We start from the raw sequence: 27,760 nt of genomic DNA, 5'->3' as shown, positions 1-27,760 counted from the left end.
AGCGTTTCCTTGCAGTCTAGCGCACTGTTTCTCAGGGCTGTAACTTCTGTGTGGGTGCTTTGCCCTGGCAGGCAGCCTGGCCCAGGGGACCCAGCTCCAATTCCCACCTCTGCCACTGCCCTGCTGTGTGACCTCAGGCAAGTCCCGAAGTAACTGCACAGCACACGGCAGCCACTGGCTAGAGCGCCTGGTCTCAAGCCCAGGGAATGAGGTTCTGTGCTGGGTGGCCCAGGGTAGGGTGGATGTAGGATCCATCAGATTTTGGGTTGTGCAGCATCGTGCACCTTGCCAAATTTGCAAAGAGGGAAAAAAATCCCAGCCGGTGCTTGCAGAGATGCAGCCTATAATCTAGATCAGTGTTTCCCAAATTTGGGACACTGCTTGTGCAGGGAAAGCCCCTGGCGAGCCAGGCTGGTTTGTTTACCTTTCGTGTCCGCAGGTTCGGCCAATCGCGGCTCCCACTGGCCGCGGTTCGCCGCTCCAGGCCAATGGGGGCTGCAGGAAGCAGCAGCCGGTATGTCCCTCGGCCCGCACTGCTTCCCGCAGCCCCCATTGGCCTGCAGCGGCGAACCACGACCAGTGGGAGCCACGATCGGCCGAACCTGCGGACGCGGCAGGTAAACAAACCGGCCTGGCCTGCCAGGGGTTTTCCCTGAATAATCAGCGTCCCAAGTTTGGGAAACACTGATCTAGAACATGAGCGCGTCTGCAGGTCTGCATCTGTCTGTCCATCCCATACACCCATCAATGAGGCATCGAAGCCCTGCTTGTTGTTGTTGTATCATGTCATCACTGGTCATAAAATCATCTGGTGCTTGTTAAAATGCAGCCAGAGAGCTTGACTTCTTGACCCTGGGCTGGGGACGCAACAGGCTGCCTGTTACCTGTTGTGCGTGGACGTATTGTTGTCTTTTATTTGTTCGAAATTTATCTGGCATTAATGCCAAGGGGTGCCTTGGAGCTGCTCCTCTGTGAAAGAAGCACTCTCCCCTTCTGTTTTTCCCTGACACTGTTTCTTATGTAAAACATCCTACATCTTTTGAGGCAGGCAGCTGGCATTGTTTGAAGGAGTAAGACCACTTTCATATGGTCTGTAGTGTCTGTCTCTCTCCTTCCCTCCATCAGATGTTTGAGGTTTGGTTTGCTTTTTTTCCTTTCTCTGCTTCTCTTAATTTTACTTCCTGTTTTATGTCCTTTGTTTATTCCTGTTTAGAGAGAGAGGGAGGTTCCTTTGAAAAGCCTGGCTAAATGAACCATTGTGCGAGTCCTGAGACTCTTTATAGTCAAGCAGGCTGGTGGAGAAGTGAGTGCCAGAATATTAAGCTGCATGCTGGAATGAGAGGACTGAAGCGAGCTCCCCATACAGGCCCTATTTATTATGCGGAACGAAAGGTTGATCACTTTAGCAGGTTTAGAACCCACCCAGATGTCACAGGCTGTGGATTTCAAAACAGGACTCCCAGCAGCTGAGATTTGGGTCCCATTGGGCTCGGATGGGAGGCATGTTTTCTAGCTGTTGCATGCTTTTCACTTTAGTCCTTTTCCAGCTGTCCTAGAAGCAACTGGTCACAAATCACTTTCAGTGCAGACTGGTTGTTGTTTTCCTACCACAGGCTTCCAGTTAGTTAGAACAACACTGCAAAGGGAGACAGGCATAGAAATTACAGTTCCCTCCCTTTTCAGCAATGGGAGAAATAGTTTCAGGAAACTCCAAAAAGTTTTGCAAAACTATCCAATAAAAGGTCCCGGAAGTTTCATGAAACCAGGCCAGCAACTTCCCTGCTTTCTGCTGTTTAAGGACCTGTGGACAGTACCGAGCATGCCAAGTACATGTCACACTGAGTTTACTTTCGAGGAGGTGGAGCTAAGCCCTATAAATACAGGTTCTCTGTGGTGTTCCAGACTAATTTCCTGGTGAGGGGAGATGGCAGAGCAGGGCAGTGCTGATTTTGGAGATTAGATTGGGTGGAGGTACATTGTCATTTGATTTGCTTAGCAGTTTAGGGGTGTCTCTCTGAGTTCCCAAGCCGTGCACACCTGGTTTTTAATTGCAACTAAAGCCAGCTTGTTTGGGGGTTTGCACAACAGACAGCTGTCCTGGTTTTGCCCTGGTGTCTGCAGGTTGCTTGTGGGCCCTGTGACTCAGCTGAGCCTCCATGGAGGGGTGGGAGAGGAGGGGGTTTGGGGGTTTCACCATTCCTTGGTTTATGCTTTTTTTGTGACCTTGCAGGGGAGAAGGTATTGTGGGTTCCAGCTGCCATAAAGGGATTTCATTCCCTTGCTCTTTAGCCACAGGGCTCCTCAGCCAACGGCTCCCAGTCTCTCTGGCTTTAGCAGCACTGCATGGCCACCTGGACCTACAGCAGAAGGGCTCCCCCAAAGCTGGTCCCGCCAGTCACAGGCCAGTTCTTCCCTCCCAGGCAATGTGGCCAATAGTGCCAGAAAAACTCCACCCCCAGTGTGGCCAGTCCACCCGCGTCCGCTCCCCGTTCCACAGGCAGAGCGGGCGTCACTCAGCCCGCACCCCCTTAGAGCCTGCAGGAGCGGTCTGCTCTCCCAGCAGCAGTACGGAGGATCCTTGTGCAATGGCTGACCGGGCGCACGGAGTTTCACCCTGAAGTGGCTGCATTATTAACCCCTTCAGCCCTGCCTGATGTACCTGGTATGTCAGGTACTTGCTTCACCTTGGCCTTCCGGGTTTGGAGACTGTGTCCTGGCTGCTGTGCAGTCGAGACTGGCACTGAAGGAGTTAACTGATGGCCCAGGCTCCAAGACAAATTCCCTCTTGCCGGTCAAGCCCTTGGGGTGCAGCTAAACTCACCCCCTTCTGGGCACGATGCACTCGGTGAAGGAAGGTGGCTGTGGAGGGCGAGCTGCCTGCCAGGCTGTCAGCAGGCCCCTCTGCCCTTCCAGCCCCAGTGATGCTAAAATAAAACAGCTGCTCAAAAGGCCTGACTATTGCCATGGCCCTCCCTGCCCCTGCTCCCCGCCGCCCGCCCAGCCCCACCGCTGGCTCACAGAGATCAGACCTTCCCCTGCCTTCTTCTGATCTCCAAAGCTCTGTTTGTCAGATGTGACCCAGCCCACCTCTCTGCGCTTTCAATCCGTCCGGGGGGGAGCCCTTAATGAATGTCACTTTGACTCTAGTTCTGTGGCTGCGGCCCCTGCCCTCTGACCCCCGGTGCTGCAGAATTGCAGAGGTCTGGCCGTCAAACCAGACAGCCCGGTCGTTCCTCGCCCACGCAGATTGCTTCTGCGCTGTCCAGCGCGTTTGCTGCTGTCTCTCACGGTGGGGCAGGCCTGGGAGGGAAGTGGGTTTGTGCTGGGAAGACAGTTACTGCCTCACTGAGAAAAACCATTAAGAAAACAAGTTCAGGGAAAAGTCTGTGTGACCTTCTGGGAATCTCACCCCAGCTCAGAGGTCAGTTGGAACTGCCAGTTCGGATTAGATTCACCCAGATGGCTCTGTGTGCTGAACCAGGTCTTGGGAAGAAACACGCCCTCCCAGCCCCATTCGGCTGCAGTATCCATCTGCTTCACCTGTCCTAGTCAGAGCTTTTTCCCAGCGGCCTGACTTCTTAGCAGGGAACGTGCCTTCTCAGCCGTAGCAGCTAGGAGCCCCAGTCATGGACCAGGGCCCCATTGTGCTAGGCGCTGTACAAACACAGAACAGAGCTTGCAGTTGAGCTTCTGCGTGGGGGAAATGCAGCCAATGCACCCGGGGCTGGGCCCTAAATTTTAATTTGTCATAAACTCTTCAATATTAATAAAGACACAACATTTTATGAAGTATTAAAGATCAAATTAATTAACTCATTAGTGGCAAACTCCTAGATTTAGCTGCCAGACCATGTCAGGGGCCAACAAGGGAGAAACTCCAGCCGAGAATGAGTCACCTGATGCTCGCACTGGACACAAGCTGCAGGAGGGTGGGGGGTCAGTAGGTGGCTGCTGGAAAGAATAAGACCTAGTTCCTGCTGTTGCCAAAAGCAAATGCCACCGGTAAACATCCTGCTGCATCAGGAGAGGCGAGGCCCAATGGAGCTGGCTGCACCATAACCCAGCAATAGAGCGAGAGCGCATTCATTCAGCTGGCAAAACCCGAGCACACAATCCTGCTGGGAGCAGAGCCACCTTGTCCCCTGTTAAGCTCATAGATGATGCAGTAGGTGCATGGCTGGGCACCAGTGCGGGCTGCGCATGGATAGCACCTTGGAGGAGGGCACAGCACCTAGCAAGATTGTGCAGCTGGGGGTGGCACTGGATGTCTGCCAGCGTGACATGGGGCTGTGGCATTCCTCTGGGAGCAGGCAGGTGCTGTAGGTAAGAGGGGCTGGTGCTGCTGCACCCCTTGCCCAGGGGGCTGGGGTTCATTGTTCATGTTCAGTCCAACGCCTCACTGCAAATTAAAGGGGTGTGAGAAACAGGGAGGCTGCTGCATGGAGACAAAGTAAATCCCACCCTCCTTGGCTGAGCAGCAGTTCAGTGGCCACATGCTGGGGAGCCCTGCCCTGTGCAGGCAGGTCACAGGCCTCTCTTCCCCTCCACAAACACGTCCAAGTCTCCAAGCATGCATGCAGCTCATTCTCTCCTTCATCATGCAGGTGTCATGGGCACCCCACACATGCAGGTGTCATGGGCACCCCACACATGCAGGGGTACCACAAGTGGCACACCCCAGCAGCAGACACGTGACCCAGGCTGATGATCCGTGCACACCCCAGCTCCATCATCCTGGAAATTGCTTCCTTAGCTGCCAGTGCTAGCCATGCTGAACCCCACTGTCCTCATGCAGCTGATCACCTGCAGTGGAAGAGTCATTTCCTCAGGCAGGGAGCCTGGCGCCTGCTGCTGAGAATTAGCGAGGACACCAGAGGCCTCCCTTTGGTGGGCTTTAACATCTCTTTGCTTCCCCTTCTGGGGAGTCAGCTCAGCTGCTTGCTGATAAATGGTTGTGGAGACTGCCTCACTGGCCCTTAATACTGGTATTTTCTTGCACTCTCCCACCCAAAGCTTCTGGGATGAATGTCCCTTCGTCAGTCACGCTCCTTCCCCGAGGGCCAGTTAAGCAGCAAGAGCCTGGAAAGTTACTTTTTTTATAAAACACACACCAGCAGGAAACGAAGGTCACAGCTACGCTAAATGCCAGCACCGCTAAGGGCCAAGTTGTCTTTCTGCACCAGTGACCTGAGACAATGGGAAAGGATCGCCAGTCACTTGAGGACCTGCCGGATAGTGCTCACGCCTCTTTCTGATAGATTAATGGCTCTGCGCCAGCCACAGCACAATCCAGATTCTGCAATTTCTCATTAACTGAAGGGAAAGCGAAGAGTGCTGAGTCTACTGCAGGTGCCTGAGGGTCAGTGGGCAACAACTAGACCTGGGCACTGGGAGTTCTGCTTCTGACATTGTCACCCACTCATTGTGCAACCTCTGGTCACTTTTAAATGAGTTGCCTTTTAATTTCACTGACTATCCCCTGGCTCCTCTGTACCGAGGATGAGTACAGAGAGTACAGAGAGGATGGCTAGGAGAGCCTGCTCTGTGTCCTACAGTCCATTCACTATCTTATATGCCCTGGGCATGGTCCCTACTCTGTAAACCAGGGTTTTTTCCTCCCTCCTCATGCAGAAGTTGCCTAAAGGTTTTTGTTGCTCATCTATGTTTACCTGAGATGGGTGTGACCAGCCCTTCCTAGGTGAGAACATGCCATTGAGGATTATCATGGCTTTTAAACCCTTTGTTATACAAGATACTTAGTACAACTTGTGTTCATACAATGCCCAGGAACAGAGATTTATTTCCAGGTTGTGTTCATAACAGTGTGTTAGAGAACAACAGCTAGTGGCTTTATGAATCACTCACTTGACTGGAAGTTGCTGGTTGCCTAGGGACTGGGAAATGTGATCTGAGTGCATTCAATATGGACAAAAAAGAGTCCCAACCAATAATAGAGACATTTGGTGCTTCAGAAGAGCTAACTTCCCAAAGCCAAGAAAATTATGACAATAAACATGAATGAAAGTTGGGAGTTCTTAAAAAAAAAAAAAAAAGTATGAGATGGCCAAAAAGCCACAATTCCACAATCGAAAAAGAGAGCAACTTTGGCTGAAAGCCCATCCTGGTTCAATGGTGACATGAAGGCAGCAATTAGAAATTGAAAAGCAACATATAACACCATGGAAAAAGGGGCAGTGGATTGCAAGCAATACAAATTAGAAGTTACGTAGGCAATTTATATGGGAAGCTAAAGACATCAAGAAAAAGAAATCCATGGCTGACAGGGCTAAGGACAGTAAGATAGAGTTTTTAAAGTATATTAGGAACAAAAGAAATCTTAGCAATGGTATAGGCCCATTACTAGCTGGAGATGGCAAAATTATTAATAATGCTGCAGAAAAGGCAGAAATGTTCAGTAAATATCTTGTCTGTATTTTGAAAGAAGCAGGATGATGTACTCACATCACATGAGGATAGCAGCCCATTAGTAACTAAGGAGGATGTTAGACAACATCAGCTAGGGATAAATATTTTTAAATCATCAGGCCCAGATGACATGTACCCAAGAGTCCTAAAAGAGCTGGCTGAGGAGTGCACTAGCCTGCTAATGTTAATTTTTAATAAATTGCGTAACACTAGAGAAATGCCAGAAGACTGGAAAGGTGCTAATGTTGCAACACTATTTAAAAAGGGCAAGCAGGATGAGTCAGGTAACTGTAGGATGCTTAACATGACATCAATCCTAGGCAAAATAATGGAAAAGCTAATAAGGAATTCAATTACTATAGAGTTAAAGGACAGGGATATAATTAATGCCAGTCAACATGATTTAATGGAAAATCGGTCATTCTTTGATGGGACAGCAAGTTTGGCTGATAAGGTTCATAGACTCTAAGGTCAGACAGGACCAATGTGATCATCTATTCTCATTTGACCTCTTGCATAACACAGACCATGAGACTTCCCTGTATTAATTCCTGTTTCAAGTCCAATAGTTGTGCTTGAACTAGAGAATATATTTTAGAAAAATCTCTAATCTTGACTTTAAAATTTCCAGTGATAGAGAATCCAGCACAAAGCGAACTGCGTAGATGTAATACACTCAGACTTTTATAAAGTGTTTGATTTAGTACCATGACATTCTGATTAAAAAATTAGCACTATACGCTACCAGGAAAGCACGTGTGAAATTGATTAATTGCTGGCTAACTGACAGACCTCAAAAAGTAGCCAGCAGTGGGGAACTGGTGTCAAATGGGCGAGTTTCTATCAGAGCAGAGCAGGGATCAGTGCTAGGTTTGATGCTATTAAACGTTTTCAGCAATGAGCTGGAAGCAATTATAAAAAAATCACTGCTGATAAAATTGGCGGGTGACCCAAAGCTTAGTAACTTGGGCCTGTTCAGATGAAATGCATGTTACTCCAGCCAAATGCAAAGCTAGAGCCTGGAAAGCAGCGATGCTGAAAATGATTTAAGGGTCAAGGTGGACAAGGCACTCAGCACAAGCTCCCAGTGTGATGCTGTGGCACAAAGGACTATGCGATGCTGGGCTGTATAAACAGCAGAGCGGGTAGGCGGTTTTACCTCTTTGTGCAGCATTGGTGAGCCCAATTCTGGACTAATTTATACAGTTCCAGTGTCCACATATTAAAAAGGTTGTTGAAAAATTGGAGTGGGTGCTAAACAGAGCCACAATGATTGAGGGGCTGGAGGAAAAGCCTGATAGTGAGAGACTGCAAAAAGCGTATTCTGTTTATCTAAAAGCTTGCGAGGTGCCGTGATAACAGTGTCTAAGTACCTCCGTAGGGAGCTGATACCAGGTACTAGCCAGTGCTTTAATCTCATGGAGGACAGCAGAACGAGACCCAAGGGCTAGAATCTGGCACCCAGGAAAATTCCTGTTAGAAATAAGGCAGGTGATTAACCATTGTGCCACACTACTGAGGGCAGAGGTGGATTCTCCATTGCTTCAAAACAAGACTGGCTGCCACTGAAATCAGGAGCCAATCATTATTGCCACTTGCCAAGGGCAATACAGCGAAGTCTGGGGCAGCCTACACTGGCCTGCATTGCCCCAGTGCTAACAGGGCGGAGGAGCATGCTGCAAACCTAGGGAATGGTTTAGAGACATAGGACGGAATGCATGTCGACTTAGACAAGTATCGAGCTGCCAGAGTGACTGCGTGCAGTCTAACATGCTGCTTCTCTCACCTGTACCAGGCCCGTGTGTGTGTGACCCGCAGTGACACCACCAGGAACGAGATGATGAACCCGTTTTGAGGGGCAGGGGCCCAGTTCTGCTGCATTCATTAAAAAGAAACAGCCGAGCACCTTCTGTTTTCCAATGACATTGTTTATTAGATTCCTGCAGCCCATCAACACAGATGGGCCCAGGCAATGAGGTTGGTGTTTTCCCTTAAAGTGTCTGTGTGACATCAAGTCAAAGTTAAGCTTGTAGTCCAAGGCATTAGAGGACATTAGAAGCCATGAGAGGTGGTAGTAGCAGGCCGATTACAGGGGGCTAGCAAGATAGGATGTTCCATCCCTCCCACTGGTATAGTGGAGATGGGAGGCGGGGGGGGGGGGGCGAGGATTCAAACCAAATAAACACGGGCACCATGCAACATGATCTGCAGCTGGGAAGGGCTGGAGAACAGGATTTGGTTAGTTATTGTGGATTGCTTTGTCGGATGCTGCATGCTTCAGGGTGCAGCTGCCCATGACAGGGAGCAATACGGTTACTCACCCGGCTATCAGCTGCTCTACACATTCTCTCAAATAGCACCTGCTTGCTAAAGGGAACCACAGTTCACAGGGTGCATCGGCTGGGACTGACCTCTCCTCTGGGGCCAGGTCTCCCCATGGGTAGATCACAATCATTTAAACAGAGTTTGATGTAATTCAAAATGCCTCAGAAGGGGCAAATTATCTGTCCTCCACTAGGGGCTGACTAAAAACCCCACTGGGTTATAGTCCACCCCCGGGAGCCTTCCCCTCCCAGCTCACTGACCCAGATCTCCTACTTCCTACAGTGACCCTGCCTTACAGCCGGAGCCAGGCCCTTCCAGTGGTGAGTCACCAGCTGGGCACCACTGACTCACCTGCTGCTTTTAGTCCTAAAAGGTTATTGTGATATTATTTCTTTGGCCCAGGAACACTGTCACTGACAGTTCCCCCCACTTCCCCGGCCTCCGTTCCAGACCCCAGCACCTGTCCCGCGCGGGCTGTGTGCGTGTGGGTACAGCCGCACATACACAGGGAGACGTGTGTACAGGAGATTCTCACACATGCTTTTTTTTTTTCCCCCCCCTTTCACTTCAGCACAGACTTTCCAGCACCTGAATATTCCTCTGCTGAGTGGTTCCTTTACCCCAAGCAGTCAGCACAGCAACAGCCAATCCAGAAGTCTCCATGGTGGGGGGGGGGGTGACACATGCACCCTGATTTGCAGCTAGCGTCTCTCAGACCTAGAGAGACTAAAAGAAAAGCCTTGGGAAGGCAGCTGGCGCCTTTGTCTAGGCCCGTTACCGTACAAAACGAACACCACACACACGCACACACACACACACTATTTACAGCCCATTTGTCACATGATGGAGCAGCTCTTGGCTCGGTCTTTCCTGATCTCTGTGTCATTCAACAAGTCCGTCCTGCTGGGCATCTGAGATGCCCGCTTCAGTCCCCGCTTGGAGTTGCTGCGCTTGAGATTCTTGTGCATCCTGTTCACGGAGGCCAGCGTGGTTACGTGGAAGACATCCCGCACGCTGTTCTCAGAGACCTTGGAGGAGCATTCCACGTAGGCCACTGCCCCCACCTGCCGTGCCAGCGTGCTGCCCTAGGAGTTGGGGAAGGGAGAGAAGCGTTTGGATGGCAGCCACTGGCAGCATCCGTTCACACGGCATCAGCCTGCGTGTGCTGGCAGCTGCGGGCAGTAAGTGCAGCTCAGCGGGAAGCTGCTCTCACACAACGTTAATTCATCCCCTCTCCAAACAGGGAGAGCGCTGGGTACAGACAAGCCTCCTGAGCAGCCGGCACTGTAGGTGCCAATGGGACGGCAGTGCCAGGAACGCTGGTGTCAGGTGCCGGTTCACTAATATCCCAGCTGTGGGCAGAATCAGCCTGTGACAGGCAGGAGGGCCCATTCTCAGATGGCGGGAGGGCAAGGCGGCCTTTCCTCCTGCCTCTCACTTGGCGTCCGAGGCGCGAGAGGGCTGGGGTGCATTTCCTCCCCCGAACTAGGCATTCGATTACAGGTTCTTCACATTCCCAGCCCCTGGGCAGGCAGCGTGGCCTGGGATTAAGAACACGCAATGGCTTGACTCCACCACCCCTGCCTCTGACAGCTCCACATGCCGGAGCTCTGCCACGCTAGATGCTCATGCTTCGGCAGGGCTCCAGGAGCTCATGCAGGGCTGTACCGTTTCCACAGGCCAGCCTGAACAAGCAGTAGGGCTGGGACCACGTTACCCACAGAGACACCAGCAAGGGAGAGGGGCAGGGCCTTTTTGTGCTCCTAGCAGAAGTTAGAGCCGCTCAGCCATTGTGGGGAGACGAGGGACAGTAACTGCAGTGCTCACCGCGGTTCGATAATCGAGATAAATGGCACCAACTCCCAATGGGCAGTTAGAGAACAGGGGGGTTGGGTCTCGTCACCTGCTTCTAACTACAAGAACATTTACCCCACAGAACAGCTTCTTTCTTTTCTCCTATCCTTTGCTCCCAGCTTGTCCTGGTGCAAGGGCCCCAGAGTTACCAGGCACTGGCTGCCCAGGCAGCTTCCCATCTATTAGACCCTTCTCTTGTGATTGGCACATTATTACCGTGAATTACTGGAGATTGGGGTCCCATTGTGCTGGGTGCTGTGTATACACTGAGACCATCCCTGGCCTGTCAAATAGACAGACAAAGGCTGGATTATTGTCCCCATTTTACAGGCAAGGAACTGAGGCCCAGAGAGATGTAGAGACTTTTCCAAGGTCACATGTTGAACCAAGAGCTCCCCAGGCCAGTGCCTTAACCCCACACAGGTCCCATGGCAGACGGAATCCCTCCCCTCCACTTCTGGATAGTGGACCCTGAACCCATGCTGCCTAAAAGTGGGAATTTGTTCACTCAGCCAGACACCTGCTCCTTAAATGACTGCAGCCCTGGCACCTAGAAGAGGCAATGGGAGGACTTGTGAGCTCTGTGTCTCCAACGCATGTTTGTGACACCATCTCAGCTGCCCGACCTGCACTGACACCCTAGTAGTGAACCCGGAGGGGAAATCATCCCCTTGTCCCAGTGAGCAACCTTGAACAAGCAAAACCACAGCATCATTTATCCCTCCCCTGCAAGCTGACGCCGTGGTGCCATAAACAGAGAACAGGTTTCAGCCCACAGGAAGCAAGGACAGCCCGACAGTTCTAAAGAGGATGCCAGGAGGCTGCAGCTGGGTGACGGATGCAGCCGGGGCAACATGTGTCTCCCCCCTTACCCCCCAGCAATGCCAAAGAGATGAGGCTGAGCACTCAGCTCAGGGGCAAAGCGCTGCTGTCTCAGGCCTTGGCTGCACACAGTTGTGCCATTTAACCAAAGGCAGGATGTTAAACCATGCAAACCGCTGTGTGGATGTGCTGATTTCAGTTTAAACCACGTTAACTGATGTAAACTAATCTGAAGTTAAGAACTGGTTTAAGACAAACTGAAATAAAACTGCTCTTGCACCAAAACACGCGTCCATGCCATGCGCCAGTTTGCATCAATTTGATTAAACAGATTGGAAAGGGCTTCAGCTTCAGTGGGCCTTGCACTGGCCCCCTGCACAGGGTGAATTTCTCCTTTGGAGCTTTCACCCCAGTTCACTCCCTTGAAATCTGGCAGGTAAAACTTCTCCCCGCCCCCCCAATCAAAGACTGTGCAGCAATTCCCATGCATCTGGCGGAATTGGCATCAGTGCCCTGGAGAGGTTATTGGGTACTGGGCAGCATGTGCCAAAGCAGCAGAAGGCAGGACTGAATCCATCTGTGATCGCAACTCCTGCATGCTCTGCAGGAACGTGCCACACTCAGGGATGTGTTAACCCACCTGACAGCGAATGGATCATCATGTGGCTTGCACTGGGGCACCCAACCTAAGGGCCAGTCTCGGGGTAATTGAGTAGTGGCTTCCTTGGAGGGGTGGACTAATGCAGCAGGACAGAATGAAGCTCAACCCTGGTGCCAGATGAACCCACAGACAGCAGCATCCTCCGTCTTACTCTGTCTTACTCACAGCTTCCTCCAAGCTGAGGTCTCATGATCAGAAGCAGTAACAGCCTCCAACGGCCCATGATCTGCTCAGATAAGCGACATTCAGCACTAGGGCTCTGCCCCCAACTGCAGTCACCGAACACTGGCCTGGGGCTTTCACTCCACCTAGTCTGCAACAGCCAGCCCCGCAAGTCACCCTGGTCACCGAGTGGAGAAAGAGCTTCCTGCTGGAGCCCAGGGAGCCCTCCCACCTCAGAGCAGCCCCACCCCCTCTGCCGTTACCACCCACTCTATAGGTGAGACCAAGTGTCTTCATCACCTTCTAGGAAAGTAATTTTAGCTGCTAGGTGCGAACCAGAAACGGACGCCTGTATGCAGAGTAACGGCTCCTGGGAGGCGCCCGCAACCTGAATATTCAGCGAGAGGGCTAAGAATATACCCAGCTCACACTGAGGGTGGAGAGAAGAGCGTCTGCGAGCCAGAGCTGCCTGCTCCATCAAGCCTGGGCAACACCTGCTCTGGAGCAGGCAGAGAGGCCTGGCTGCTGGTCCCAGCACAACAGAGGGCATGCAGCCCAGCTCCCGTCCATCAGCAGGGCTTCCTGTAGCTAGCAGGACTTGGGGCATACCCCACCCCCTGGAGTCTCCTGGAGAAGCTCACCTGCTCGTGTGTGACGGGGATGAGGCGCTGCTTGGAGAGCTCCCGGAGGGTGTTCAGATCTGTCCGCATGTCCAGCTTGCAGCCAACCAGCACGATCTTCGCGTTGGGGCAGAACTCCTGGGTCTCCCCTTGCCACTGCGGGAGAGAGCAACACAGGGGCGGGGTTCAATGGCACCTCGCAGGGCTCTCACCGAGAGGGGCTAGGGCTCTCCCCGCCCCGCACCTGCATCCTGGCAGCAAGACAGCCACCCAGGGCACAGCAGGAGCCAGCAAGGGGCATTAGCAGACTCTAGCCCTTTGGGCACAGCCCCTTGCTGCCAGCAGGGGGGCCTAATGGGGGCACCTCAGGAAAGCAGGCAAGGGCAATTGTAATAGTACTGTGTGTCGGACACGTCTTCCAGCTCCTCTCCCCGGCTCTGGGCAGGGAGTGAACACAGGAGTCCTGGCTCCCTGTCCGCCCCGCCCGCTCTAACCCACTAGGACCTACTCCCCTCTCCAAGCTGGGGAGAGAACCCAGGAGTCCTGGCTCCCCATCCGTGCCCACCCCTTCCACCAGAACACAGTGCTCCATGCTGGCTGGCAGGCAGTGTATCAGAGGACCCCACCTGGCCCAGTCAGCACAGAACGGAGCAAGAACCCCAAGGCCCCGTCGCTGGAGCTGTGCTCCACAGGGGTGGGGCGCTGCTTTCAGCAGGTTACCTGCAGCCGGCTGACAGGGGGCTCCCCAGAGACTCCAGGCAGCTGCAGCTGACAGGCTCCCATTTTTCCCCCTGCCCACCCTGGTCTTCAGTTAGCGGCAGCTGGCCCCCAGCCCAGGCAAGCTTCCCTCAGGGAAAAATCTCTCTGAACCACCAGCTCCACCCTCACTCTCAGCTCCCTGGCTTGGCTCAGTGTCAGCCAGCCTGCAATTTACGGACTGGCATTGGGCTCCCAGTGAGGGAGAGGCCTCAGCCTTCTCCAGGCTGCACGCCAGGGCCCTGGCCCATGCCGCCCCCACCCCACGAGTTTGCGTGGGCGCTCGCTTCGGAACAGGTGTCCCTAACCAGATGCTGCTGACGTGGATTTACCCTGCCAGGGTAGGAGCCCCAGCAACCCCAAATCAGGGGGACTGATGTCAAAGAAGCCCGGGGTCCATGAGACACAGGGGTGGGAGGGAAAGGGGTATGCAAGATCGCACCTGGATTCGCTGAAGCTAGACAGGGACTTTGCCGTATCCCATTACAAAACACTCAGCCAGCGCACATGCAGGGAGTGGCTGGGTACCTGGAGGCCAGGATGGGAAAACACAGGGACAGTCGCCTTTTGAAGCTAACATGAGGCTTTAATGGGATGAGGCTGGAAAAAGCTGCAAAACCCTCCAGTGCAGATGCCCTTTCCAAGCTGGGGGCACAGCTGTTCGAAGGGCGATTAGCTCACTAGGGCACGTTATTGATGGTCACAGGCAGGGAATTAGCAGAGTGTCTCTTGAATAGGGGGCTTTCTGCTCACTTGTTCCAGATGTGCCTTGCAGACCTGCTAAGCCTAAGCTCCCATCCCCCACTGTGGGCCCCCAGGAAGCCTCTTCTGGGCTCAACTAAGGAAGAGTAATGACCACACAGTCTGGTGCACAGATCTGGCACTTCAAAGGGTGCCCCAGCTGAGCCCTCTGCACAACTGTTTCCAAGACACCCCAGTCAGCAGGGAGCTATTTACACAGCAAACACGGAATTGGTTTGCCTGTCAGACTTCAGAACACAGCCGTGGCCAGTGGCCTTAGGAACTGGGAGCCCTGGAAGGAATAGGCTAGGGCATCAAACGGCCATTTCCTCTGCTCTAACTGGCAGCTTCTGAAGCTCCAGCATGCAGCTCAGTGGCTGCAGCAGAAAATAAAACCATCCCCTGTGACCTCTCCGCCCTCTACCCCTCCCCAAAGAAGATTTGTCTAGGTCGCCCTTGCTGTGATCTGGAGTCAGCTACCTGGCTTCGGTGCTCAGTGCTGGGAGGTGCAGGCAGACAGTGAGCAGAAACTCCCAGCATCTCAACTCATCCAGCCTTCACTCAGAACTAGCAATATCCTACTAGAGGAGCCGATGGGAAAATATTCCAGGCAATTAAAAGACGACCTGGTGCCCACGGTCTGATGGAAAAATACATGGCTCAGAATAGCACTGGTTTCATTCTGCAAACATCAGGGCAGAGCAGCCACAGCTGGACTTAGAGGGAGAGAAACCATCTATTCCACCAGGAGGGTGGGCCTCAGTGTTTGCTTCCCCACAGACTGTCCACACCTGTGGCCAGGGACACAGGCAGCCTCTGTGCTGCTCAGCAATTCCGCTGCCCCAGCAGCTGATTGCACAGCTCACGGGAGATTCCACGGTCTTGGACATCACTGCCAGTTGCCATGACTCAGAGGCTTTGTATGGCAGGTGCCTAAAATTCCTTTGTAGCTTGAACATAAACATCAGCATTCATCCAAGGGATAGAGATCCCGATCCTGGAGAAGGTGGAGCAGCAGGGTCACCCGAACTAGGCTCCAAACTATTGCAGCCCCAAAATGACAGTCCCCTACACTGGGAGAGAGGGGCCTGATTCTGGTCTGTAACCAGGCAGAAGTTAATCTGCATGAGGCAGATGCTGGAGGGGGACACTGGGACTGGAGTTTGCCGTGGGTCCCAGACACAGGGCTGCACTACCAAGACCTGTCAGGATTAAGGCACTGCACCACGAAAGCCCAGGCTGTATATACTAGCAAGCTGTTTGTTTGGATTCTCTCAGGTGGCTCCTTCCCCCTCAGTGTGACATGCTGTGACAAACTAGGGTTCTACGAATCAAATGCTCATTCAGGTTTTGCATCCCAGGCATCAGACGGGCTGTGATAGTAAAAAGATTCCTCTGCTGAATTAGCATCTTGGCCCAGGGCTTTATTAGGCAGCTTTATTATCCTTACTAATTTGATATCAAAAGCTAAACCCTATTTCCACTTCATGGTGTCTTAGGCATTCTCCTCACCTCTGAAGGCTGCAAAACCTGCGCCAAAGGAAACAAGGCATCTACTCAGAGGTACTTAAGAAATCCCTGGTGTTTTAGGGTTTATTTTAAGTTGCCATATCAAAAAGACATTGCCTAATAGTATTTGAGGCATCTGGGAAGGCTGTGCAGGGAACATCTTGCATTTAACAGCACAGAAGTGTATGCAAACAGGGCCATAAATAAATGCCGGCTCAGGATAATTAGTGGGTTTCTTGCTCATTAAGGTAGAAATGATTTGCTGTTGCTATTATTCTGCAGATCCTTAAACTGGGCAATGAGTCTCCTTACCGTCCACATGCAGCCTGCCGCCCTCTAAACAGCGAGAGCCAGATCCAGGGAGCTGATTTGGATTCAAACACTGAGCGAGTTGTTAAGGGTCTTTGTCCCCTTTGCCAGGATTTTGCAGTCCCAGCCCCACCTCCCAGTGCTCCCTATCAGCAGGAACAGCTGAACAAGAGGCATTTGCTTCAGCTCAGCAGTTGGCAAAACTTTGTGGGGGTCACCAGGCCAAACACCACAACGTGACTTATTCAGAAGCCAGTGTCTGGGCCAGTCCAGTAACTTGGGGCTTGTTAGCGGGAGCAACAATAGCGATCTCTTAGATTTCTGCAGGGCCTTTCGCTCCACGGGACTCCAAAGTGCTTTTCAAAGCAGATATCAGCCATGGCGCCGCTCCGGAGAGGGATAGAGCAGCTATTTCACAGAGCACAGCAATGGTGCACCGCAGTGAGAACTGCAGGAAACTGCAGGAGGAATCTCAGCCGAGGGAATGTAATGGCCCATCCGAGTTTGGCCAGGATGCTAGGGTAACAGGAAGTGCTATCGGGTCACAGATGTGGGTTTTGCAGCTCACCAAAAAGGATGCTGCTCCGACAGCATGATACCCATAGGCAAAATTCTGGGACGTTGGGTCACTCAGTGCTAACTCAGAGGGAAGTGCTTCCCCGGCACCGTTCCTTGCAGTGCTGCAGGTTGTCCCTGGTAGCCTCCCATCTCTGTACCACATAGTGCATGCAGGTCTGCTGAAGTTCTACCCAAAATCTGTTATCCCTGGGTAGCTCTAAAGATCTGACATACTATTACCAGCCACACAGAACAGCTTTGCTGGAAGGTGCTAAACTTTCACTAGACAAACCTCTAGCTGCTAGTGGAGAAGCTTGACCGGTCAGCTCAGATTTATGCTGCCAGTGGCCCGTGGCAGGCAGCGTCCAAGTGCCCATGGACTAACCATGGCCCTCTGCCTCCCTGCCTGGCCAACAACCTCATGCCAATTCATCTTATTCTCAGACAGGTCTGAGATTCAGCGGCACAGCTGGTTATTTTTGTTGTCAGTCTGTGGGGAGTTGACCGCCACCCTCTCCACGGTGCATACGCTGACCTGAGGGGGACTGAGCCAGCTAATGAACTCTCCAGTCACAAGAAAATAAGCACCAGGCCCACTTCTCGACTCTCGTGAACTAATTCCTAGCACGCCGGCTGCTGGGGGTGCTAACCAGGCCTTTGAGATGCACAGTACTTTCCGAGGGCTTCATTAAAAATAGAACACCCACCAAGCCACCCCACTCCTATGCACACACTCCCTTCTCCAGCCATCCAGGAGCTGCACTATTCATATGGGTGCCTTTCAGTTTGAAATGTGTCACTTTCTGCTGCAGCCCAGGTGGGGGGAGGCAGCAGCCGCTGTCAAGGGTAGGGATGAGAAAAGTGACCTCTGACCTGGCTCACGGCAGAGGACTGGCCCCTCCAGAAGGGCTCAGGTATCAAGAGCCTCACTCCAGGAAAGAGCTGGTCCTTTCCCAGGCAGTATGAGCACCCTGGGGGAGGGGGAAAGCGCACCAGGTGAGCAAGTGTGCACAGGCCATCTTGCCCCACCACTCAGGGCCCCGTCCCTGTGAGCGGAGAGCCCGACACCATTCCGAGCTGGGTGTTAGACAATGGCCAGGACACACAGTCGGACCTAGAGGGTCGACGGGGCATTCACCTGGCCCATGGCAATGCCCTGACCTCATTTCCACAGGCCTTGGGCTACAAATTCCCAGAGTGGCACCCTGGGCTGTAATGACACAGCCTGCTTCATGGGACAGCAGCCACGACGGAGCACCAGATACTGACCTTCTTGAGTACACTGTCCAGCGTCTCTGGGCGGCTGATGTCAAAGCAGAGGAGCACGGCGTCCGAATCAGGGTAGGCCAAGGGGCGGACGTTGTCATAATACGCTGAGCCTGCAACAGAGAGAGGGAGGTGAGCTGTTAGACATGCTCCACACCCCTGGATTGTGCCAGACAGCAGCGAGGCGGTCAGTTATTCCTGGAGCCTGGTGAGGGCAAGCCAGGCAGGTAGACCTGTTCGCTCTCCCAGGTGCCAAATTGTTAATTCCAGGCACATCTGGTGGTGGTGATGTTGCTACAGAACTGCCCAGGTAATGTAATTCATGCCACTCTGTCTGGGTTTATGGACAATAGAACCTGTCAAACTAATCTGATATTTTTTGTATGAGATTACAAGTTCGGTTGATAAAGGTGATTGTGTTGATGTAATATACTAAAATTCCTGTAAGGTGTGTGTTTGGTACCACATGACATTCTGATTAAAAACTAGAATGATATAAAATTAACATGGCCCATTAAATGGATTAAAAGCCAGCTAACAGATAGATCTGAAAATGTAACTATAAACAGGGAATCATCACTGAGCAGGTGTGTTTCTAGTGGGATCCTGCAGGGATCTGTTCTTGGCTTTGCCCTATTTAACATTTTTATCAATGACCTGGAGGAAAACATAAAATCGTCAGTCAGCCAGATTCCCTTTTTTGGTACATAAAAATGGGCCGTGTTTGGAGACTGGGCCATAAATAGAGTAACTCCGACTCTGGATTCCGCAGGGTTTCTGGTGGAGCTGGCAGGATGCCTGCACTGCTCCCCACCCAGCCAGCCCTCAAATGCAAATGTCAGCCATTAAAGTCAGCATCCCATCACGTTTTTATTTGAAGTGCATTCTGTGTGCGATTGTAAATGCCTCAGTAAACAGTAATGGAGCAATCAGCTCACTGCTACTTAAAACCACTGTTACAGTTTTATATTTGGCTTTACAATGGCTTAAGCTTCCGGGAGGGATGAGCAGCAGCTGTTCATTTATGAAACGGAGAAGCAGAGACACCCGAGTCCTTGTTGAATTCACTATTCTTTTTCCCTCTTTTGCCAAAAGAATCCCCCACCCCGAGGGTGCGGAAACAGGACACACTTCCTGTCGGCAGCCCCTTGGGAATACTCTTGGCCGGCACTTTCCCACTGCGAGGGAGGGAGTCAGAGCACCCAGGCCGGGTGTCAAATGGCCCCTTGATGGAGCGCAGCATCTGATGAATTATGGATGACAGTTCACATTTCCGGAAGGGCGAGAGGAGAATAGGCTAATTCTCTGCTGGAGTTTCTAGTCATGAGAATCTAGCTCTCCTCCCCTGTTGCTGGCTAAGAGAAGGCTCTGCCACACGAGCCGGGACGCATAGCACCTACTGGGAGCTTGGCAGATAAGAGGACAAGGCCCTGACCCAAACTGTCTCCCATTGAAATATCCTTCTCCTCCATGGCGGGAGGGGGAAATAAGCCACTTGGAGCAGGGTTTCCTCGTCTGCGCAGACAAGCTGAGCACAGAGCCCTATTGATTCCCGGTTCAGCCCCGGAGAGGGAGAACATTCTGATCTCCCCATTCCACAGCAGAGCAGGCAGCCCTTTAGGGCTTTAGGGGAATCCTAACGGAGCACATGTGCTAACCTCACAGAGCCCTCCCACTATCAGAGAAGGATACATCAACTCTGCCCAGCCAAGGGCCATGCCAGAACCCTAAGACCAGTCCCACAGGTGCTGTGCATGGCTGCCATCTGCTCTCTGGTGGAGTGCTGAATGCCGAGGCCTGGTACTGAAACACAGCGGAGTCATGGGCTGCATGTTAGAATCCCCCGAACCATGGAGAGGAGGTCAACAGATCACGGGTCTGATAGTGTGGTGCCACAAGTGAGCGTTCAGGAAACCTAGAGGGCTGGGGATGGGGAGCCAGACAGGAATCAGCCCACCACTCACTGCAGAGACGAGGTGGGTGAGGTAACAAGTTTTATTGGACCAACTTCCGCTAGTTAAAGAGACGTGCTTTCCTCACCCACCTTGTCTCTCTCAAGCCTGGGACCAAACACAGCCACAGGAACACTGCAAACTGTACGAATCAATCAACACTTTACCAGGCATGTCTTATCCAGAGCCAAAGCCGCAGGGATAGGACATGAGGGAGCAGCTCCTGACAGCTCCACAGTGCATCTGTTAATCCCAGATGTCCGCCGTTCATTAGGGTCACATCTCTCCTAGAGTGATCCCCATCTGGGGAGGCGTCTCCCATTCTGGGAGCCCAAAATGCCTTGAGCCGGATTTTCCAGAAGTGCTGAGCACTCAGGACTCCTGGGGACTGGAGAAGTTCAGACTCACTGCAAAATGAGGGTGGCCCCAGCCTACGACAGCTCCAGCACAGGGCACCTGCTTTTGAGCGATCGGACTCAGATGCTCCAGTCTGGGCCAGTTAAGGCTCCAGGCCCAAGAGGGAGAGTCACCACCAGCCTGCACGAGAGAGCCCCCTGCACATCGCACTAGAAGCTAGAGGATGCCCAGCCAGCACCCTAGTTGCAGGGCAAGCCAGCTGCCTGTGCTCCCACCTGCCATAACTGCCCGACAGCCTGGCCCGCCCCTGGGGTTCCCCGTGGGAACACTCTGGTCTGGTCTGTGGAGGCAGCAGCCAGCAGGCTGAGAGAGCAGCTGAAGGAGCCCCGGGAATGCTGCACCCTGCGGATCCATCTGGAGAGTCCCGACCCAACCTTAGGCCTGAATCACCTTGTCTGTGGCTGGCAGGTCTGGCACCAGCCATCCCTCCCCTTCCCAGCTGTCCCCGGAGCACAGAGTGGCCCCCACTCCCACAGAATCGGAGGCTGCTGGTTAAGGTGGCCAGAACCCTGCAGGGCTGAGCTCCACTAGGCAGCTGGTTTCCAGGCCCCTCTTCCAAAGCCAGTTGGGCAGCTTGAGCTCTGTTACAGTCTGGGCAATGATAGACACGGGCTCTGCTGTTGGAACCGGTCACGGGGCCCTCCCGGCTGCACTGGGACCCAGCTAACGGACATGGGACCCAACACAGATCTCTGCGTGCTCAGAAAGGAACTTGGACAGAGTCGGTATAGAGCCTTTATCCCCCTGTGTGGGCAGGACTGCACCCTCACCCCCCCTGGGCAGGAGGCCCCCCCATCCTCCCCCCTGACACCCTGCCCCACACACCCTCTTGTTAGAGTTCAAGTTTTAAAGAAAGGTCTCTGGATGCCTCCTCCTCTCTTCCAGTCTGGGCAACTTTCCCTTTTGTGCAGGAGATTTCGGCTCCTCTGAGCACAGTCATTGCTACAGCCAACTGTATCCTAGCAACATGCCATTTCCTGCAGCGCATCCTGCGGGGCTGCTGACTAATGGAGCACGGCCCTTGATTTAGTCACTACCCTCCTGAGTCACACACACACACTTCAGCAGCTTCTCCCACCGCGTGAGCATGCGCTCGCTGTTCAGGGGCTGCCAGGGCAGCGGGGGCCTCCCGCTGATGGGGAGGAGGCTCCAGGCCAGAATGGCCTTTGCACCCCCTGACAGGCTGCTCCCAACTCAGGAGCTTGGCAGAGGCACAGAAGCAGAGGTTGAAGTCACACTCATGTCACTCCTGGCTGGTCCAGAAACCCGCCCGCTTTCCAGAGTCTGTTCCAGCCATGAACAGCAAAGGCCGGAGCAGTCTCTGCCTGCCCTAGGGGCCTCAAAGCCAGAGGGGTTTGGAGGCGGAGGAAGGCTTGGTTTCACATCTCCCTAAGACCCAGGCTTTCCAATGGTCTTTCAGGGAAATGACTTTCAAATTCGCCTGAGGGGCCATTTTAGAATTTCTGCAGCCAACACTTTGACAATCAAAGACCCTGGTCCCCCAACAGACTCTGGCTTGCTGACCACTCTACGCCTTTCAAGGATTCCAGCGAGACGCCCTGGAGACCTACGGTTTAGCGCTTTCCAAGGTGTGCATGGGCTCATGGGTCCATGGAGCCAGCCTGCCAGGACTGCCTAGGACATGCTCCCTTTCGGATCCAGGTCTGCAGGAAATAAGATTCATGGACATCTGTCCATGATTAAAGAGAGAAAACTAGACAGTCACCAAAGTCACTGTCAAAAATAAAACAAAGCGTCTGAAATTCAGAGGTGACTAGCTCCTCTCCCTTAGCAGCACCATGCTGGGGGTTGTGACTCAGCCAGGGAGTCTCCTGTTGTTGGGCAAGGGACTGCAATGTGCTGTTGCCTTTACACCAAAACAGTGCTAATCTCAGTTTGCTGCTTCTCAGCTGTTCTGAATGATGAGACTCGGAGCACGGGGCCCCTCCAGCCAACACTAGCATGTTCCAAGCTGGGACAGCGAATATGGATCCAGAGCCCCAGCAGGCTGGGCAGGAGGCCCCCACCAGCCCTAGCTTATGCAGCACAGGAAGTTGCCGAGGGGCCTGAATCTTTGAGCCTCACACTCTACCCAGAGGATTTGCTGTAAAAACCTCTTCCTCCAGAACCCACAGATGCTGCAGTGCATCGTGGAGTCCTGCCAAGAACGTCCTTCACAGAGCAAGGCAGCAGCTCCAGCCAGCTCGCTGAAGTGCTGGATGCCAAGCACAAGGCGCAAAGCCAGCCCACAGATTGCAGAGCCTGCCGAGAACGCTCCCCCTGCACCAGAAGAATCCCAGCTCCCAGGCATATGGCGAACAAGCCCACTAGCTGAGCACCCTCAGCCTCTGCTTTGTGCGGGGAGGGTGCTCGGCTCGTTTTCCTCGCCTGGTGCTGACAGAAGGCCCCAGCTCTGTGCAGAGGGTTCACACCATTTCTGCCAGTCCTGGCATGGCAGCAGGCTATCTAACGCACCATTTCCACTCCAAGGCCCACTCCCAGCTCAGATCACACACACGGGAGGCCATGTGGCCATAGCTGTAAATAACACACATCTTCCCAGCACCTTGCACTGCAGGATCTCCAGCACATCAGGAACATGTAACAGGGGGACATAGCAACCCCTGCAGCCCCCACCCCTCTGGCCTTAGGTCAGCATTCTCGCCCTTCTTGGCTATATGAAGTGGATGGGAGATACTGCTTGGCAGTTAGCTGGACAGAGGATTCATTTTCTAGCCGCAAAGGCTGTGAATACACAGGAGTGACTCTGATACACACCCTTCCCAGCAAACATCCCCCCCAGGCTGGCTGGGAAACCCTGGGCGGTTGGGGGATGGATGAGGACTAGCGTGAGAACAAAGCTCAGCTTTGGAACAAGCACAGCATTCAATCACACGCAGCCTCGCCAATCCAGCCGATTTACAATTTTGAGTGCTACAATCCCTGAGTTAATATTACATGAAGTGCCAGCTAAATGCAACTGCTTTCCCGATTAGTCACTGCCCCAGCAGGTCCAGCGAGGATGGAGGTGTTAATAAATAATAATAATAGGAGATTTTATTCATCCTGTGAAAATCCCAACATGCTTTACAAACGCATGGGATAAAGGAATACTTCACCCAGCCTCCCTCAGGCTGGCAGACAGTGGACAGCAAATCTACAGTCATTTGGGACGGGGAATAAAGAAGGACAACACTGAGGAAGGATGGTCAGAGCACCAGTCTGGGGCTTAGGAGACATGGGTTCAGTTCTCTCCTGCACCACAGACTCCCTGTGACCTCAGGCCAGTCACCGAGTCTCTCTGCCTCGCCACTGGGATAATAGCCCTGCTTTCCCAAAGAGTGAGGACAGATGTATGAAAGATTGTGAGGGGTCAGATACTACAGTGACAGGGGCCAGGTAAGTGCCTTGGACACGGAGGACGGCCGACTGTGATTACCCCAGCAGGACCGACCAGGAAAGCAGAGCCCCGCCGGGGCAGCCGTGGGATCTGTGACATCCACATGTGGGTCACAGCTCACCAGCACAATGCCCCCCTAGCATCACCCCAGGGCAGTCATCCACACCTAGTCAGAGGGAAGTGTGCCCCCTCCTGGGGAAAAGACCACTTCCTGCAGCACCCAAGTTTCCCCCTGGAGGTCTCCCAACCACCTGTGCTCGGCGCATAGCCCTGCTTAGCTCATGAGCTCTGACAAGGGTCTAGCCCAAGGTGAAGGGCTGCACCGAGGCAAGGACGTAGGAAGAGCGAATGGGTGGATGAGCACTGGGCTCACAGCCTTTGCCTGCCAGGCCAGAGGCAGCACAGATGGGGGCTTGGAGTGAATCTACAGACGCCAGTCAGGTGGCATCCAGCTTCCTGCCACGGCAGCAGCCTGGGAACACCTCTGCCAGGTACAGAGCTGCACAAGGGAGCAGAACTGGGCTCTGCGGGCTCTGGGTGCCAGGGGCTGAAGATGCAGCCTCCTCTGTGACACAGCCATGCACTGGGGAGCAGCGAGTCATCTCCCTGCTGCATCAGGACAGGATGTTCTTCCGGCTGCAACAAGTGGCCCCCAGATGGGATAAGAGCAGAACAGGGAGGGAACATGATGCTCCAAGGCAAGCCTGAGGGAAGTGGGCTTCATGCATACAAACTATTTTTTTGTGGACTGCTGGCCCCTCCTCACTCTGTTAGCACTCCTCAGCTTGGTCTTAGAAGGAGGAGAACTCAGAGACATGCCTGAACCCAGTGTAAACAGTTAGCGGGGCCGGGATCAAAGCAAGTTACAGACTTTTCGGCAGGCCACAAAAGGCCGCACTGCCACAGTTCTGCACAGCTCCATCCCCCAAAAGAGACACTCCCTCTTTGCTGCAGATGCCACCGCCTGTCTGGCCCTTCCTTGCTCCCTTTCTGCCCTCTGCAAAGTCCTGCAATTCACAGGCCTGAGCAAAGCCCTTCTGAGCGATAAATGCAGTTGGGTTTCTCTCTCCCGCATCCACCTTTGTGCTTTGAGGTGTCCTTGAATGGAGCCTCCTGCAGCAGGCAGCTTATTTGCATGAGAAAGGCACAGATCGTATATAACAGCCCCGCTATTGTCCCCCTCCCAGGACCTGTCCAAGGGGAAGTAAAGAAATGTAAAAGACCCTGGACTGAAAACCTGACAGTGAATGAAAGGGACAGAAGTGGCAGCCCTCCCAGAAGTCTTTGGTAAATAACAGCCAGGCCAGTCCCCATGGGGAGCTGGGAACCGGCCAGCTGATTTTCTAAGAAATGTTTGGTGCCATTTTCTCTGCAGATGCACTGAGAGGGGATGCTCTCCCACGTCTCCTGGCAGCTACCGAGGGCCAGCTGAACACCACGAGAGTGCAGGGAAAAGCAGCCCAGCCTTGAAGAGCTGGTTAAACAGCCTTGCGAGGACACGCCTCGTCCCAAGTGTGGGGCGGTTTGGGGGTTTGCATGCTCTTTACTATTTGTCTGGAAAAAGCCAGCTGGCATTTACAGGAAGCGAGCATGTCATGGGAATCCAGCCACTAGCCTTTCCAGCTCGGGATAGGCCCAGCCCTGGAGAGATCCCTTCATTGTGATGTGTGTGTGTGTGCAGTGCCCAGCAATAGCTACAGGAATCCATGTGCACCGACTGCAGACACATCCCCCCAGATCCTTTACTCGGGGGCTGGCCTGAAAACAAAGCACTCAGCTGCTGGCGATGCCAGCCATCTGGACTGGGAGCTTTTTCTGTCCCACTCTCTGTAATTCCTTCTGATGCATCTTCCCGTCTTGCAGAAACTCTCAGGAATACACCTGCTTCCAAGCTGCGCATCCAGTGGAAAAGCCATCCAGCCAGATCCATAGGAAGGGCACTTTGTGCCCTCGGAACCAATGCAGGCCCACTTTTAACAGGGGCATTGTAGATGGCATTTAATAAAAACTTCACAAGAGAACGGCTGGTATTTATATAGCCCCAGCAATCTGACAGACTCTTTGCAGATGTGCAGGAAGGCAGGGTCCCTGCCCTAACGACATGACAATCCTTAAACTACAAAGAAAAGGTAGCATTTAAAGAGAACTGGCTGGATGTCTCTGGAATACAACAGAGCAGACTATTTAAATGTCCCACCTCTTTATAGCTAGAACTGATGGTCAATATAAGCAGGGGGCCAAGGAATTAGCTACTGCGGCTTTTTATAGAGCAGTACATGTCAAGTCAGCTTTCTTTCATTGGCTCAGAGATCAGCTTCATTCTCCTAATCTGAAACAAGCCCCGTTCCCCCTGAACAAAAGTCAGAGGAATTTTTTGTCAATTGATCCGCAGGCAGCAGCGATATTCCAGAGCAGATTGCTGAGTGTCCTCCTGACCCCAACTCAGCTGGGCACAAAGAGAGGTCAAGGATCCAATACCCCAGCCTCGCTGCTCATGGTGTGCAGTGGGTTGATAATGCAGTCCCTGCTGACACAAGGAGCATATTTCAAGCAGTGGCATGGTGTACATCCCAGTTCAAGCCAGGAATCATGACAGGTGGCAGAGGCAGGAAGCGAAGAATTCTGGTGACAAACCCAGGCAAGCCAGCAACCAGGGCCCTGCTAATTGGGATGGCATGACAGCTGAGCAGCCAGGAAGCCCAAAAGCAGCCAGGAAACCCAAAAGCATGTACCAGATTCCAGAGTAGGGATGTTAGCAGCACAAGTGGCAAAATGCAGCAAGGAGCAACTATTATTATTATCATCATCAAAAATAAAGGTCAGTGGCACCAAAAGTGAAATGGATCTAGTGAAACAAGGGAGAAGAGAAGCAGGGACACTCCAACCTCCACCCTGCTCCCCAGCTGCAGCTGGAGGCAGTTCCATGTCTGCAGTGCAATGCTTGTACCTGGCCCTTCTCTAGCCTTTTTCACCCAGAGATCTCAAAGCCCTTCACAAAGTCTTATCCCCATTTTGTTTATTTCTTGCCACGTAAAACAAGCAGGAAGACCTCTATCTGCTGCTCTGGGCACCCTGACGTTATGAAAACCACCAATGCAACATAGAGAAACCCAGCTGCAGCCAACCCCCTCATCAAAACGCCATCCCCAACACAACCAAACAAGCAGGACTTTCCCAACATGCACCTGCTGAAGCATCTCTCGACTCCTCCATGAATGGCATTGATCACAGGGACACAAGACGCCCAGGGACTTCAGAAGGAGTTCTGGCCAAGGACGCTCTGAATTGCTCTGCAGAAGTTACAGCTTAACGTGATCAATTCAGCCACCTTTAGGCCAGTCCTCGGTGGGGACCTAGGGGAGGCGATTGAACGGCCTAATCCCACAAGAGTCGGAGTGGAGATTTGCGCCTGGCTGGACACTGCTGCTGCTCCTGCGAAGTTGCTCTAACCCCGAGGTCTGTGAACACCAGGCAGAAGAAGCAATCGTCTGGAAAGTGCATGACCAAGACAATAGCTAATCAACTCAGACACTTTGGGGGGCCATTTCTGGGCCTCTCGCCAGGCCTCGTTACTGAGCAGTTCTCACTCACAGGAAGTCCAGCTTGCGCAGTTCTTGGCAGAGGAATCCCCCAGTCGAGGCGAGGGTCAGGGAGCTGGGGCCAAATTCTCACCATGGATGTGGCAGCTCATGGAGGGAGAGAACCGCAGTGGTTCACACCCCCACTCTTGTTGTATGTCTTCAGCCCCCAGCAAGCCCAGGCACGCCAGGAAGGAGTGGCTCCAGAAGGTCCATCAGGCGAGCTTTGCTGCACACCACACTGAGAGCCCAGCCCCTTCCCTTCTCCTGGGGAGCACTGGGACTGGGAGGGGTTGGGCAGAGGGCGTTTCCAGACGTTCAGCACACTCCGCTTTGCACATTTTGTTTAGGGAAGCCAGGACCAGAGCCATCAATGAAAGCCCCAGGCCCCCTCTGCAGCCTGT

The 27,760-nt window shown here is 53.1% G+C and overlaps 1 protein-coding gene across 1 annotated transcript in view; it reads right to left on the bottom strand.

Annotated features, from left to right (window-relative positions):
* Positions 1–8,333: 8,333 nt before the first annotated feature.
* The window catches only part of RND2 (Rho family GTPase 2), a 28,646-nt gene continuing 9,219 nt past the window's right edge, over positions 8,334–27,760 (bottom strand). The window contains exons 3-5 of the mRNA XM_084615599.1: positions 18,013–18,122; positions 12,892–13,026; positions 8,334–9,836 (exon numbers count right to left, since the gene is read on the bottom strand). Coding sequence (XP_084471725.1) covers positions 9,588–9,836; positions 12,892–13,026; positions 18,013–18,122 — 494 coding nt within the window. The 3' untranslated portion in view covers positions 8,334–9,587. The remainder of the gene's footprint in view (positions 9,837–12,891; positions 13,027–18,012; positions 18,123–27,760) is intronic.

Source organism: Lepidochelys olivacea (genome assembly GCF_965140295.1).
Source record: "Lepidochelys olivacea isolate rLepOli2 genome assembly, chromosome: 27".
Classification (NCBI taxonomy): Eukaryota; Metazoa; Chordata; order Testudines; family Cheloniidae; genus Lepidochelys; species Lepidochelys olivacea.
Note: the sequence above shows the minus strand (reverse complement) of the source record. Positions and strands in the feature narration are given on the sequence as shown.